Source organism: Lepidochelys kempii, chromosome 5, assembly GCF_965140265.1.
Source record: "Lepidochelys kempii isolate rLepKem1 chromosome 5, rLepKem1.hap2, whole genome shotgun sequence".
Lineage (NCBI taxonomy): Eukaryota > Metazoa > Chordata > Testudines > Cheloniidae > Lepidochelys > Lepidochelys kempii.
Genome location: NC_133260.1, coordinates 100,408,616 through 100,424,803, shown reverse-complemented (window position 1 = coordinate 100,424,803; position 16,188 = coordinate 100,408,616). Strand labels below are relative to the sequence as shown.

Sequence of the window (16,188 nt, the reverse complement as noted above, 5' to 3'; positions counted from 1 at the left end):
TTATAGAAATCCACTGCTTGGGGGCACTTGACATATTGCAAATCGTCTCTCCACAGGAACAAACCTGTTCTTCTAATCTGGAACACACCACTGCATCTATCTTAATAGCATTGGTGGAGGGGGGAGGCTTATGTTTTGTTTTTATAAAAATTAATTTTGTACATGACAGGATCACTTTCATTATGAGTTTACAAAAAAAAAAAAAAAGATGCTCCCATATGTAAAGATAATGCACATGGAGATACGTACCATGTATGTAGAGAAAATCTGTTTAGCGACTTTGTTGAAGAAGTTTGTACATAGATAAGAGGTGGTACAAAAACACCATGACCATTCAGAGCTGTAGAAGCCTGTTTGGTGATGGGACTATACTGGCATAAAGCCAGAGGAGCCAACTCCCTCCCTATCCCCCAACATAGGGGGTGGTATCTGAGGAGGGGAGGGGCCATGGCTCCACTCCTCTCATACTGTAGTCTCTTAGGGCTATGGAAAGTTATCCTGAGTTGGTGCAGCTAACATTGTGGCCATGACGAGCCACTGCCATTTGAGACTGGGGGAACCATAAATGCCACCCTGAGATGCCCCCACTGCCTTCCCCAGCCTCCTGCACTAGCAGAATATGGCACAGGAGAGAATATGACCCATGAGGTACAAAAACCTGTCATTAAAAAAGTGAAATGTGAGACTGTAGGCAGTGTAGAACTGATGTCCCATCTTTGAGTCTCACCATGTTACCTCTGCTTCTTAAGGTGCCTGATTCCCTTTTACTATAAAGTGCTGTGTTGCATGTGATTGTGGATGATGTGTACTCAGAGTAGTAGTTAGATGTAAACAGTTACTCGTTCTGCCAACTTACAGGCTGTGGATTTTTTTCCTTCCTTTTCCAGAGTATGGTCTCCGACTTGGAAGTCAGATTTTCATAAAAGAAATGACCGGTACTGGCCTGGCAACTAAAGATGGTAATCTGTATGAAGGAGACATAATACTCAAGGTGTGTTGTGGACAAAGGCAGGGCCAGCTCTAGAATTTTTGCCGCCTCAAGCAAAAAAAATTTTGGCAGCCCCGCTTTTTTCTCGTGCCCCCCGGCCCGGCCCCGCCTCCTCCCCCAGGCGTGCCGCGTTTTCCCCCCTCCCCTTTATTGCTTCCTGCGGCTCCCCCCACCCCAATCCTCCGCCCTAGCTCGCCTCCGCTCTGCCTGCTCCCCTGAACACGCCGCCGCTCCGCTTCTCCCACCTCCCTCTCAGGCGAGGGAGGGGCAGCATGTTTAGGGGAGCAGGTGGAGCAGAGGTGAGTGAGGGGGGGGGGTAGAGGAACCGCTCCCTGCCCCAGCTCACCTCCGCTCCACCACCGCCGCCTCCCCCGACGGCGCCGCCGCTCGACTTCTCTGTCCCGGCAAGCCTGGGAAGGAGGGGGGACAAGCGGAGCGGTGGCGAGCTGGGGCGGCGGGGGCACGTTTCTAGGAGGTGGCAGGGCCGGCGCCGGAATGCCGTCCCTAGAAATGTGCCGCCCCAAGCACCTGCTTGCTTTGCTGGTGCTAGGGCCGGCCCTGGACAAAGGCATGCTGAAGCTGTGTACATTTATTAGGATGTTTCTTTCTGTGCTGAGGTGTGTGTTTCTTTGTTAGTTTGTTTTTTGTTTTTAATTTGAAAACCTAATTAGAAAATCTGCTCACTGGAAAGGGGATGAGCAGGTTTGAGCTTTGAGATGACTTCTTATTGCCATTTGTGTTCTTAATTTTTTGCTTTTAATAGTACTTCTGCCTTATATGTATAGATTAATGGTACAGTAACAGAGAATATGTCGCTAGCTGATGCCCGAAAATTGATTGAGAAATCACGAGGAAAACTCCAGTTGGTAGTCCTGAGGGACAGAAAACAGACACTACTCAACATCCCTTCGTTGCATGACAGTGACTCAGAAATAGAAGGTGAGGTGTCTTAGGGCCAAAAGGTAATGTCAGTTCTACTCCCTGTATAGACAGAAAGTGAAGCTGTTTATGTAAAGTGTTTCTCATAGGATGGTGGTAATGCAAGTACTATATTTGATTGATACCTGTATTGCAGCTATTCTTTAGAAAGACAAAGAAGCAGCAAACCCTTTTCCTTTGGTGTAGGAAGAACCTTCAGTCACTCAGCAGGCCTTGTGTCATTCAGTGACCTTTCTAGCTGATTCATGAGTAATGTTGACTAAACAAAGCAAAGTCCAACTCCCCGTGGCTAGAAGGAAAGTCATTTTAATGCAAGGCCCAAATCATGACAATGGTGGGATGAGCTCAGTCTCATTTCACTCTAAGGACATTTCCGCTCTTTCCAATATTCCAGGGAAGGAGACAGAATTATGCAATCAGCGGTTAGTTTAGCCTTCTCCTACCAACTTCTTCAATCATTTTCATATGAATAGTCCCTTTCAGCATAACCTGCTGGTGCCTCACTGGAAACATGATGGTGTTAATTGATTCAGGAAGTGTGTTTCTGGTGTGAGAATATTCAGTGCAACTTCTTGGAGCTTTTCCTGCTGAGAATGGGTCATGGCTTGAATTTGTGGACTACATGGAAAATTGTTTGCTTCTTTCTGAAGGACATTTAATAGCTCAGCTTCATGTTGTTTAACAGTGAACCCTCTGGACTTTCAAAGGAGAAATTGGGGAGGGCAATGACAGACAAGCCATTTTCTTTTTATTTAATCTTTTACTATGCAAGATTCAGTTGCAGTTCTTGGCAACCACCTTCTCTTCTTCATTTTACAGTTCTCTCATTTTTATATCAATAAAAATAGGCCTCTGTGTGGTGTGTGTTTCTGGCGAGAGCTCAAACCTGTGGGATGTTAATACTAGTTGGGAAAAGTTTACACTTGCTTTTGATGCTCCTTGGAATGTCTTTCTGGATGTTACAAAACCTTCCTGAAATATTTTGTGGGAGACACAGGCTCTGAGAGGGGCAGGTCACTTTTCTTAGCCCCAGGCAAATCTTTTTTCCAGAGTGGGGATAGTTTATAAATATTTCGTATTTTGTATCTTGAGATTATTGCAAGTAAGTAGATGTGGATAAATGTGCAATGAAATGGAAGACAAATCTCTTAAACAGACTTACCGTAACTGTTCTCTCAATAGATATTTCTGAAATTGAGTCAAACCGATCAAGCTCCCCTCAAGATGACCAAAAATTACATCACTCTGATTTCGACTCTCATTCCTCCAATGAAAAACTAAAGGAAAAGCCAAAGTAGGAAGTGTTACTCTTCTTTTTCTTACTAAAGAAGACATTTTTAATATGTACCAAATTTTGTTTTAATGTTCTCAATTTGTTATTCTTTCTGTTAAGTACAAAAGAGGATCCACCCAACAGGTTGTCCAGGATGGGAGCAATGCCCACGCCTTTTAAATCAACCAGTGATATAGCTGCTGCTGCTGCTGTCATGATCACCGACACAAACAAAGAACCAAAGTACAAAGATGACCCGCCAGGTCAGAGCTACAAATGTCCCATTTGAGATGTTTTTTCCCTCCAAACAAAACCCATTAGCTGCGAGAGGAGAGAATTCCAAGGGGTATAAACCCTCATGCTTCAGAATTAAGCCAAACACTAACTGGAGGGAGTTAGGAAGAAACTTTTTCTATGGCTCCCCAGATTATTCCATAATTGTCTACTATAGGGTTTCTTGCACCTTCCTCATCTGGTACTAGCCACTGTCAGAGATGGGATGCTAGACTAGATGGACCACTGGTCTGATCTGGTATGGCAGTTCCTGTGCAGAGCAGCCTGCAGTTCTTCTTATCTATAATAAAGAACTAAATAACCAAGTCCTTATTCCATTGAAAAGAGAGGACAGGAGAGAGCTAAAGATAAAGCATAAAGGTTAAATGTACGTTGAGTGCTCTTATCCGCAAAAGTGAATCTATACAATTGTACTGACAAAATCCTGGCTTTGTTATCTCCCAGGAAGGTAGGGTCTGAAGGCATCTCTTATCCACATCTTCCCCAGCTGATTGACAATTGGCACAAATTGGCTCGAAGGGAATTCACATTCAGCCTTCTTGGCTGGAATAGACTGACTGGCCTTTGGGCAGACCTTAAAAGAGGACAGTTGGAGCAAAAGATTGAATATCAGATTCCTGACAAAAAGAAAATTGGAGAGGAAAAAACCATTTGACAAGGATTACATAATTGGGAGATGTGCCTGAAATCATAAGTTAATTTACTGCCTTGACATTTGTTCTTTAGTTACTTTTTAGTTTTGGATACTGCAGTCAGAGTGCCTTGTGCTTTTTAGGCTGCAGATCTGCACTCTTTGCTGGCATACATGATATTGTTGTAACTGCTGCCTGTAACTGAAAACCTTTCATTCTTTTATGTCTTGTTTGTCCAGTTAGATAACTTTATGGTTTTTACACACAGTATCTCAACCAAAAGTAACCCCAAGAACCTTTCTTCGCCCTAGTCCTGAAGATGAAGCAATATACGGGTATGCTTTCAACACCTGGTTTTTCTCACCATCTATCCATATTGCTTTTTTTGTTTTCTTGGGCTGGTTTCTTCATCAGTGGTTTTCCCGTATACAGTCCTATGCCAAGAAAAGATAACTTGGGTTCTGTATTAAATAGCTGACTGACAACATTTAGGATGAACTTAGTTTTTAAAAAGGAGGCCTAATGTATATGCACAAGACTGCAGGCCCCCTACATTTGTATGTACAGTCTCTGATTTCATAGTCAGACTGGTTCTAAATGCAGATTGATAGTTAAATACCTACCTTTACAATTTGCAGGCACAAACACAATAATTGCACTTGCAAATGTAGGTATGTATCTTTATGCATGGTTCTTGGCTCTCCTCTATTTTAATCTATGGTCTCTACATTTCTCTTTGCATCTTAGATTTTTGGATATTAATCTATATAAAGGGCATTGATAGCTTTGAAAAGGAGAGGCTGAATTATCATAAAGTAAGGCCTAAGGTCTGGGTGTGGGGTTTTGTGTGCCTGCCTGCCTGCTTTTGCGCACACCCATTCCACAGTTGTATATACACAAGCTAGAGATTTTTGCAGCTAAATGTCTATTTTCTCAATCCCTACTTTGTGTATTGAGTGCAGCTGTGGAACCTGCACACTGAAAAGCAGGAACAAAATGTCTGTGGACCTAGGACCTAGTTTTTTAAATGTGATAATGTTGACCTCTAGAGCTTTGACTGTCTAGAGTCTGATATTTGAAATCACTAAGGTGCTTTATAAGAATACAACTTGGATGCTTTTTTAATATAAATTATTAAATGGGGAAATGGGCTGGTGTTGGGGAAACAGTAATAAATCAGTTGGAGATCTGGATTGAAGGGGTGAACCCTAAAGAAGGGGAACTGAAGATCTGTTTGTTCCAAACTTTCAGTAGAGAGTCAGGTTTAAAGATCTGAGAACTGATTAACTTCTGAAAGGCTGTCTCGGGGTCAAGTCCTGTGTATTGTAGATATGGATAATGGGTACAAATTGATATGTCAGTGTTTAGTTCTGGTTCAGTTAAAGAGAATTTATGGGACAGGCTCTAACTGGTATGTTGAGCGAATGATAACAGAAAGGCAGTGCCCTCCAAGTATGTGAAGGTCATCCAGGCATACAGCATTTCTGGCAGAGAAAAAGCTGAACTTACTCCAGTACTTGCTGTCTCCTTGGAACAAGAGAGGTTTGATTCAACTTACCAACTGGGCATTCTTGACACTCTGCCCACAGAAGAAAGTCTGAAGACTTCCATGTTATCCGACTCTCCTATTAATTACCTGATAGATTTTTCCCCCTCTCTACATTACGCAGAATGCAGTGTAATAATCTGAGTGTGATTACTCATAATTCATTTAAACTGGTATATTTTAAAAACAGCTCTTCATGTGAGGCAGATGGCTCAGTGGTTAGGGTTCTAGCTAACGACTGGGGAGACCTGGGTTCAATTCCCAGTTATGTCACAGACTTTCTCTGTGGCCTTGGGCAAGTCACTTAGCCTCTCTTTACCTCAGTTCCCCATCTGTTCAAGGGGGATAATAGCATTACCCTACCTCACAGGGGTATTGTGAGGAGACATACATGAAAGACTAAGAGATTCTCACATAGTACCGTGATGGGCCATATAAGTACCATAGAGAGATTGACAGCAAGCATACTTAAGTTTACTTCCTACAAATGATTCATGTCATATGTATAATCTTTGGCCTGACTTTTTCTCTTTCTGCATGTGAATACTCTAGTCCTAATACGAAGATGGTAAAATTCAAGAAAGGAGACAGTGTGGGTCTACGGCTGGCAGGTGGGAATGATGTAGGGATATTTGTTGCTGGAATTCAAGAAGGCACTTCAGCTGACCAGGAGGGGCTACAGGAAGGAGATCAGATTCTTAAGGTATCCATGTAAATGTTCAGCCCTGCAACTAAAACTGCTTGTTTCTTGATACCATGTGAAAGAAATTGCTTTCTTTACTTTCATCAATATGAAAAAACCATAAATCCATATGACTTTATTCCTAGGGACAAGGTCACTGTTCCTAGAGCATGATTTTTTTTTATCTGAATTCTTAAATTTTGACATCTGCTGTTGAAATTTATTAAGATTCAATAGGAGAAGTAGTTGGTTGAAATGTTACATGACACAAATGCCCCAAGATGGAAGTGGATACACTCACTAGTGACTCCTCCAGCTGAGAAAACAGACCATAGAGTATGAGACCAGAGTATCTTCCCCTCTCTCCCACCCATCATTTAGCTTTTGTCCCTCTATGACCTGATTATTTTCTCCCTTCCTTTACTCACATTTTAGTGAATAAAAGGTGATAGATGTTATTTTATCAAAACTCCTTAGGTTTCCCTCGTTGTTGTTGTTGTTTTTGTTGTTTTTCTACCCAAAAAATCTCTTCTGAGACTGTGGCTCTCCTCTTTCTGTCTATCATGTCCTCCTCCTGAGTTTTCTCTCCTGTCTAAATCAGTTGGGCCTGATCCCAAAGCACTCTGAAGTCAATAAAGATTCTAACTGATTTCCATGGGGTCCTTCTCAGTCCCATAGTTCCCTGCTTCTCATGTTTTCATTTCTCCAACTGCTTGCTGGCCTGAACAGGTTTTGAAATAATTCCTTTTCTGAAGCACTGATTCTCCTTCCCTGTCTCATTTTTCTCTCTCAGCTTTCCTTCTGCAAATAGACCCTGACTGGCCCAAAGACCTTGTACTGGGAGCCACTGCACTCCAGTACTGCTCTTCCCTTAGCGCCTCAGAGTTGGTCCAAGGGAGTGAACATCACTTCTATGTCCAGATAAACAGCCGAGACACACATGGAAAAGGGGGTAGGGTGAGTGCAGTTGAGAGGCAACCACAGAAAGATGTGCTCACAACGCTAGGTGACCAGGATGCTGGATGATATTGAAACTAGGGTACAATCCTGTGATGAATTATAACCATCTGGAGCATACCAGTGCATCAGATTACTTGAAGTTCCTTGATTACTTAGTACAACAGTATACTTAGAATATGTGGGATTTTAACTACAGAACAGCATAATATGTGGAAACAGATATATCCTTACCTGGAAATGGACCTTTTCTTATGTGCCCTGGCCATCTGTGCCCATGTTCAGGCATTTTGTAGCCCTTCACAGAGTGCCCTCAACATCAGGGTACTTTCAGAATGTCACTCGTAGTTATAGGTAATCCATCTTCTACATACCTATAATGTCCATTGGCATAAACCAATGAACCTCTGTATTGATGATATATTTTTTTTTAAACCATAATAAAACAGCCTTTTCCTTTCCTCTTTTAGGGCTTTATTACACTAATAAAATATTTCTTTTGCATCAGGTAAACATGCAGGATTTTAGAGGCATTGTGCGGGAGGATGCTGTTCTCTACCTGTTAGAAATTCCCAAAGGAGAAACTGTGACCATTTTGGCTCAGAGCAAATATGAAGGTAGGCACCTGGTACCAAAAGTGTGACAATGTTTGTTATGACTCAGTGTGACAGGCACTGAAAAGAACAGTAGGCCTTTCAACTCAGCTGTGTTTTGCTGGGGACATCACAAATGCTCTTTCTCATACTCACTTTTCAAAACACTTTTTAATTGCCCTCATTTTAAGTATTGTAGAAAATTATTGCTTTTGTGTCCAGCTGACTCCCACCCTGGACATGTGGAGGAGGAGAGGTGGGCTGGCTGCTTCACCATTCAGCTGGTCAAAGAAGAGCCCTGCTCCTCTACTCATCCACCCAGCCTGTAATAAGCACCTCTTGCTAGCTCTGAACCTCTGCCATTTAGTTCTTGTCCCCCGTACCCAGTCGCTTCTACCTTCAGCAGCCAAGATGCTGCTCCTTGCTGCCTTTCCCTTCAGTCATGGGATCTGTAGGGGGATTGTTGTCAGATGTCAGCAATACAGGGCTTTTATCCATGAGGCAATAAGGAGCAAATACAAATGTTTGCTTGTTTGGTTTTAGATATAACCGCGCGCGCGTGTGTGTGTGTGTGTGTGTGTGTGTGTACTAGAACACTTAATAATGTACACAATATTTTAAAATTGGAAATATAGGGAGAGCTGAGAAAGCTGACAGGGCTGCATGAGGAATCTGAGTTCAAATATCCAGTTCTCTGTGCTGGCAGTGGTTGGGAATGCTATGGATGCAAACCCCGAGGCAGGAAAAACAGTTTTGTGTTGCTCTGCAGTGCAGCGCACTTCTCGCTTCCATTGGCTGACTGAACCAATGATGTTGACAAGTTCCAGAGTGAATCAGATGGAATGAAGAGCAGAGGTGGAGGACCTTTTAGGGAATAAAAGGGTGGGCAGGCATAAGGAACGTGCCAGTTCACCTTTTCTTTCCCACATTGGGGGTGAAGGGAAGAAATTTCAAAGTTTTGTGACTAGAATAACAGCTTAATCTCTCCTTCACTAACCTTACACTATTTAAGGTAGTAGGCTTGAAGAGCAGGTGAGTAAAACACCACCCACAGCAACTATGTCAGAGCAAGGTATGGGACATCTATTTAGCAAAGTTAAACTAAATGATGTCTTCTCTTCCAGTGTATAGAGACATAATGGCCTGTGGCAGAGGAGATTCATTTTTTATAAGGAGTCACTTTGAATGTGAGAAGGAATCTCCACAGAGTTTAGCATTCACCAGAGGGGAGATCTTCCGAGTAGTTGATACACTGTACGACGGCAAACTGGGTAACTGGCTGGCTGTGAGAATTGGAAATGAACTGGAAAAGGGCATCATTCCAAATAAAAGCAGGTACATTGATTTCCCACCTGCCCACCCAATGTTTAAAATAAGAGATTCTCACCCTATTCACCATTCACATAACCCATTTCGGAGAGGAAAGAGGGGAAAAGAACATGGACACCGTCCATCCCTCAAGCGATCACATTCATAACAATAGTGTATGTGTAAAATTAACTTTTAAAACTGTGGAATTAGTCGGTAACAGCTGAGCAAAGATGGCCTTGTAGCGAAGATACTGCACTCAGACCTGTGAGATCTGGGTTCTAATCCCAGTTCTGCTGTAGACTTCCTGTGAGATCTTGGACTAGGCATGTACTCTTTCAATGCCTTAGTTCTCCATCTGAAAAATAGGAATAATACTTTCCTACCTCAAATGAGAGAGGAGAGGGTAAGATAAATGAATTAGCATATGTGAGGCACTCGGGAATTACAGTGATGAGTTGTCATAAATATAAAGGGAACCTTCCTGTATACAGTACTATAAAATCCCTCCTGGCCAGAGGCACAAAATCCTTTTATCTGTAAAGGGTTAAGAAGCTCAGGTAACCTGGCTGGTACCTGACCAAAAGGACCAATAAGGGGACAAGATACTTTCAAATCTGAGGGGGGGGTTCGTCTGTCTGTTCTGTGTATGCTTGCCGGACACAGATCAAGGAAGCAAGCAATCCAACTCCATTAGAATTAGTAAGTACCAGCAAGGGAATGTGTTAGTTTATTTTTGTTTTGGCTTGTAATTTTCTCTGTGCTGAGAGGAAGGTGTATTCCTGGTTTTCTTTTTGTAACTTTAAAGTTTGGCCCAGAGGGAAATTCTCTGTGTTTTTGAATCTGATTGCCCCGTAAGATTATCTTCCATTCTAATTTTACAGAGGTGCTTCTTTTACTTTTTTCTTTCTAATAAAGTTCTGTTTCTTTTAGAATCTGTTTTTTGTTTTGTTTGTTTGTTTGTTTTGGTGTCCGAAAAAAACCCCAAGGTTGGTCTGTGCTCATCTTGTTTATTCTCAAGCCTCCCTAGGAAAGGGGGTGTCGGGGCTTGGGGGGATATTATGGGGGAGTAGGAACTCCAAGTGATCCTTTCCCTGAGTTTGTCTAAATCACTTAGTGGTGGCAGCATTATCTAATCCAAGGTACAAGGGAGAATTTGTGCCTTGGGGAGTTTTTCACCTAAGCTGCTAGAAATAAGCTTAGGGAGTCTTTCATGCAGGTCTGTACCCTAGAGTTCAGAGTGGGGAGGGAACCCTGACATGAGTGCTCTGGAAAAAGCCTCTGATACTTTTCTGTATAGCTACATGTTCTTAGGGAAAGTGTGTTTTCATGTCTTGACAATTTTAATTGTATTCTTGGAAGTACTGAGGGTGACTGAACTGTTGTGGGAAGTTTTTGGCTAAATTTGCTTTTACAAACTCCAGTTAATTCAGACAGATTTTTTAAATGTGCTTGGTTATCTGGTGTGCTTTTAATGAAGAATTGCAGAGTGCAGCAAAGTCATATCTAAGTGATATTTCTTTCAATATAGTCGCAGTTTTATTTAAAGAAAAAATCTTCAATTCTCCTATACAGAAGTTCCTAAAGTTATATGACTTTACAGTGTGCTTCCATGATGTCCTGCTTGGTTTTCCTTTCCTATGTGGTGCACCTTAGTCTATTCTTTTTTATACTGAACTGACTAAGGGGGCTTTACCTTTTGGACTCAATTTAAGATATCTGAGGAAGAGATGATGGAGAGCGGGAGGTGGTCTTTAAGCAATTTGCCCATCATTTCATGATGGGTTGCTTCCTCTCTTTCCATCTCCACATACATCACCTTTTCCTTGAGCAGCTACTTGGCATACATTATGTTTGTCATTTGCCTTAGCAGCCAGAGGATTGATTCATGCACAATAAACCTTGCAGTTGAGGCAAGTCAGAGCATCTCTCTGATATTAATTTTGTCTGCTTCAAGGCAAGAATCCCTGGATACCCTTCCACAGATTGCCTACCTGCCGAGTTATCCATTGTAGTTACAAATTCATATCCTGGATTCTGCTGAGGTTCTTCCTTTAGTGTGGCATGTTTTCCCTTTGATTGCATTTTTCAAATGGATTCCATGCTGTTCCTTTCAGAGCTGAGCAGATGGCCAGTGTTCAGAATGCCCAAAGAGATGGCTCGAGTGACAGGGCAGATTTCTGGAGAATGCGTGGCCAACGATCTGGAATGAAAAAGAATCTGAGAAAGAGTCGTGAAGATCTGACAGCGATTGCATCTGTTAGCACAAAGTTCCCGGCCTATGAGCGAGTTCTGCTGCGAGAGGGTGAGTGGAACTTTACAGAACTGAGCACCTATTCACATCTTGCTGTTATTGCCCAAGTGTTACTGTCATTTATGTGGCAACTTAATAAGTGTCGCCACCCGTCTTGGGTTCTAGGCTAAATGAAAAGTATAACAGAAAACGATAACATGCTAATCTCCTGGTCAAGATTCTAACTTCTGAGCACTGTTTTCTCTAAGCTGTATGCATGTGTGTGCGCACAGATCCTAAACCCCACGCACACGGCAAAAATTTGCACAGAAGCACAACAGTTTGCACAGAAGAAATTTTTTGCGCACACAGCCTGTCAAAAATTTGAGGGAACATTGCTTCTCAATGCAGCTGTTCTCTGCTCTAAAAAGTGTCACTGCAAACACTGCTTCTTGGAAGTCCATGCTTGTCTCTTCTTCACTTCTACATCAAATTTGTTCACCTCACAAGTAAAGAGATGTTTTGGTATTTTTTGGCCAGCCTTGCAAACATAACCTAGGATATGAAAATCTAGCTGTGTTCTTTCTGGCTCATTCATAGACACCTGTAATAATGATTCTTTAGGGCAAATGCAACCCTCAGTTACACTGGTGTAATCCCATTGCCTTTATTAATAGAGTTGCCTGGATGTAACAGAGGGAAGAATTTTTGTCCCTGTAATAATTCTCCTGATGTTACATGAGTCAGGATAGTTTCCATTCTCCTGTGTTATGTTGGTTCTACTGGGCTAAGAGGAATAAAAAGTAGTAAAAACACTTTCAGGGGACACCGAGCACAATATGGCCCTCTCCCACTGGCTTACAAGGACCATTATGTTACTTGCATTGGCCTCAGAATAAGAACATTCTCTCCACTCTTTGCCACTGTGAAGTGCTCTGACCCTGCAAATGCTTAAGCATGTTTGTAACTTTAATCATCAGAGTAGTCTCACTGCATTTAGTGTGGCTTCGAGAGCTTGTCGTTTACTGCAGGGCAGACTAGGGAAATTGTACTATACATCCTCAAATGGCAGAGTCCGCTCAGCTGTTCTTGATTCTGAATAATGAGAAGGACTATCTATGTGTTTCTTATTTCCATTCTTCTCCCTTCCAACTTTTTATAAGTGTGGGTGGGGGAAACAACCCTCTCATTTTTCCCCATTGGTAAGTCATACATGAATTCCCTTCACATTAGGAAAGCTCCTGCATGAATCACTGGGAACCAAAAGATAGGAGGGGAGGGGTGAGTGGGTGTGTGTGTGGGGGGGTGTGTAAAATGTATAATATGGAGCTTACAGATACTTCCAGGATATTAGTCTTAAAGATTAAATTGAGCTTTTTCTGCATGTTTGTTTCAATATGTATTGCCATGGTTATTTTATATGTAAAGACCTTCTGTCTAAATATTTTTTTCTTCAGCTGGTTTTAAGAGACCTGTGGTGATATTTGGCCCCATTGCAGATCTAGCGATGGAAAAGCTGTCAAATGACTTCCCTGATCTGTATCAAACTGCCAGTAAGTCATTCATTACTTTTTCTTCAGCAGTTTGGCTCTTCAGCATTGAATTTTGGGGGAAGGGTAATTTGAACACCCATTTCACAACTGGAAAAACCATCTGTTGTCCTTGCAGAGACGGAACCCAAAGATGCAGGTTCAGAGAAGTTAACTGGTGTGGTGCGTTTGAACACTGTGAGGCAAATTATTGAGCAGGTAAAGTATTTCTGTTTGAAAAACATTTGCTATCGGAAGCAGACTTTGTTTATTTATTTATTTATTTTGTTCCTAAAAACTTAGAGAATTCTAACATATTAATATGCAAGAAAATAAATGTGTTAATGTGCATTTGAAATAAAGGCAGAACTGTGGGGAAACTGGATCACCATTCTTACTTGATCCTTGTTTTTCTCATTTCAGTAATTTCCTGTGAATATGTACTTCAGAGACAACATTAGAGAGGAGCCCACTTATGTTAGCCATGAATTTGGCCCTGTATTAATCCAATTAAAATGTTCAGATTTTTAAAAAAGCTATTTGTGGACTTGCCTAAGTTTAAACCACACCAGGATCCAGTGCTTGAACAGAGCTGGAATGTTCCAGAATGTCATCCTGGCTCTACTGTATGTATAGGGTACATCTACACTGCAAGTGAAGTGTAATTGTAGAGCAGGTAGGCGTTTTCACACTAGCTTTAACCTAGCTAGAATGGGTAACAAGAGTAGTGAAGATGTGACGGCCCCAGTACAAACCTGCTGAGGACTCTGGTTATGTACGTGAGTTGATAGTCCAGGCTGAAGTCTGTGCCGCCACATGTTCGCAACTGTTGTTAGCCATGCCAACTGGATTAAAGCTAAAGGTGGGTATACAATACACTTCGTTTATGGTGGAGACATACCCTATAACTGCCAGGGCCACCTTTACCTTCATCCTAAGCTCCAACTGCAGTCGTGTCCATTAAAAAGTCAGTATTTGACAATAGTTACTACCTATGTATTTGAAATAGGAAATAGCTATGGTAACTGTGTGAAATGTCAGCAAATGCTGACTTTTTAAAGATTACCACTGGAACTCCAAAGTCCAAGGATGGCAACCAGGAAGCCTGAGGGAGAGAGAACCTGTGTAGGCAAAATAAATATGTGCAGAGGTGAAAACATGACCCCATTGAAGTCTATGGCAAAACTCCCATTGACTTAAGTGGGGCCAGAATTTCACCTAAGAAGCCTTTCCCAGAGTGTAGTTTGCATGGGATGAGGCCTGCGGAGGATATTTGCTTTAAGTTTTGGCAGTATAGTAGGAGGCTGTAACCAGTGGGAAGTGTGAGCTGTGTCCTGGCTATTCACGCCACATGAATAGCAGCCCAAAGACTGGGAAAATAATTGTGGTGAGGGAAGGTGATGAGTGGGCAGGGACACAGTAAAGAGATAGGCAGGGTGGGAAAAGAAAAGAAAATCTCTATGCAAATAAAAGGAAGATAATGAAAACAAGAGTGAAGGGAATAAAGAAATGGGAAACAGAGTAAGAAAGGTGCACACAATGTCAGAGTTAGTATATTTGTATCTGAGTTATAGATTCCAAGGCCAGAAGGGACCACTGTGATAATCTAGACAGACTTCCTGTCTTATGTAGGCCATAGAACTTGCACAAAATATCAGATCTTTTGGATGTTTCTAATCTTGATTTAAAAATGGTCAGTGATGGAAAATCCACCATGACCCTTGGTAAATTATTCCAATGGTTAATTACTCTCATTGTTCAGACTGTATATAAGATATACATTTTTAATTTATTTAGCTTCAACTTTCAGCCATTGGATCGTGTTATACCTTTCTCTGCTACATTTAATTGCCCAATATTAAATACCATGTTCATATACTGTTTTATTTGAATGTCCAAAAAATGTCGGTGAAAGGAGAGGGGAGGTGCCCATTGTAGTCCCAGCATGTGGTGGGATTTTGGGGAGAGATTTGGGCCCCTTATGGCCCTGGTTGGGAGGGCCATAACTGGCCTTTTTTGTTTTCCCAGCTTTCGTTTTCCAACTGCAGCATTGACTTGGGCCTTGCTGCTAATAAAGGCTCTTTACCAGACAACATTCTGGTTGTGCATTCAAATCTGTAGGCTCTACAGCTTTAGTCATTCTAATAATGTCAGACCATCTGCACCATCTCCCCAGCAGGAGCTTTTCCATTATTTTCATATCTTCTTCTTGTTAACAGAATAAACATGCTTTGTTGGATGTGACTCCTAAAGCGGTGGATCTGTTGAACTATACCCAGTGGTTCCCAATTGTAGTATTCTTCAACCCAGACAGTAAACAGGGTGTGAAAACTATGAGACAAAGGCTAAGTCCCACATCTAACAAGAGTTCCCGGAAACTTTATGATCAAGCAAATAAGCTGAAGAAGACTTGCTCCTATCTTTTTACAGGTAAGCAAGAATCTATTTCTCTTCCAAAAGAGTGGTGGATGTAGGAGGAAGAATGTGTGTGTTTGAGAAACTAAATTAATACTATTCAGAGTAAGAGATCATCTTGTACAGTAACTTGTGGTCTTGTGAAAACCCTTCCTAGACAATTAGGAGTTCACTGTCTTGATATATTTCATTATAAAGAAATGTTCATATTGAACCTTACTACTGTAATAAAACTATTGCTGAAAAAAAGTGGATTATTAAAGGGCTGGTATTTATTCAGCCCTTTTTTTCCCCACAAGCCAACAAAAGTGCAAACATTGTCCTTTAGAAAGTGGTTTAGTAAAAATGACCATATAATTTTCTTGCATTGCCCAAAAGATTGGATAAAGTAGGTGCACTGAGATTTTAGAATGAATAGAAAAAATATATGAAAACACTAATGCATATTTTTTTTTAAAATGTCTACAGCTACCATCAATTTGAATTCAGCCAATGATAGCTGGTACGGGAGCCTCAAAGATGCAATTCAGCAACAGCAAGTTGAAGCAGTATGGGTATCGGAAGGAAAGGTATGTGGTCAAACAGCTCATACTGTACGTGCTAAATTGCTTTTCTGTTCTGGGAATAATTCCCCTTCAGAGTGGTCAGATGGCAACTCATCATCCTAAATACTAAACACATTTGTGTATTGAAAAGTTATACTAATCTGAAATCTTTGCAGTGGGTAACTAAGACAGAAAAATAGTACAGGATAAAAGTTTCTTTTTTTTTTTAATAACTTATCACGTTGCTCCTGTTA

General features: G+C 41.5%; 1 protein-coding gene and 1 long non-coding RNA gene across 15 annotated transcripts in view; one reads left to right on the top strand and one right to left on the bottom strand.

Annotated features, from left to right (window-relative positions):
• Nucleotides 1-16,188, bottom strand: part of LOC140911684 (uncharacterized) — a 100,646-nt gene that overhangs the window by 55,782 nt on the left and 28,676 nt on the right. For 3 of the 4 annotated variants that reach the window (XR_012159085.1, XR_012159086.1, XR_012159083.1), the window contains exons 3-6: nt 11,207-11,415; nt 7,546-7,685; nt 4,491-4,560; nt 3,090-3,204 (exon numbers count right to left, since the gene is read on the bottom strand). This is a non-coding gene — a long non-coding RNA (uncharacterized lncRNA). The remainder of the gene's footprint in view (nt 1-3,089; nt 3,205-4,490; nt 4,561-7,545; nt 7,686-11,206; nt 11,416-16,188) is intronic. The other variant, XR_012159084.1, reaches the window with a different exon arrangement.
• Nucleotides 1-16,188, top strand: part of TJP2 (tight junction protein 2) — a 94,280-nt gene that overhangs the window by 73,342 nt on the left and 4,750 nt on the right. For all 11 annotated transcript variants that reach the window (XM_073345179.1, XM_073345180.1, XM_073345178.1 and 8 more), the window contains 13 exons: nt 888-991; nt 1,774-1,927; nt 3,110-3,221; nt 3,321-3,463; nt 4,395-4,461; nt 6,225-6,375; nt 7,820-7,928; nt 9,029-9,239; nt 11,330-11,517; nt 12,903-12,998; nt 13,114-13,193; nt 15,194-15,404; nt 15,858-15,958. In XM_073345179.1, coding sequence (XP_073201280.1) covers nt 888-991; nt 1,774-1,927; nt 3,110-3,221; nt 3,321-3,463; nt 4,395-4,461; nt 6,225-6,375; nt 7,820-7,928; nt 9,029-9,239; nt 11,330-11,517; nt 12,903-12,998; nt 13,114-13,193; nt 15,194-15,404; nt 15,858-15,958 — 1,727 coding nt within the window. The remainder of the gene's footprint in view (nt 1-887; nt 992-1,773; nt 1,928-3,109; nt 3,222-3,320; nt 3,464-4,394; nt 4,462-6,224; nt 6,376-7,819; nt 7,929-9,028; nt 9,240-11,329; nt 11,518-12,902; nt 12,999-13,113; nt 13,194-15,193; nt 15,405-15,857; nt 15,959-16,188) is intronic.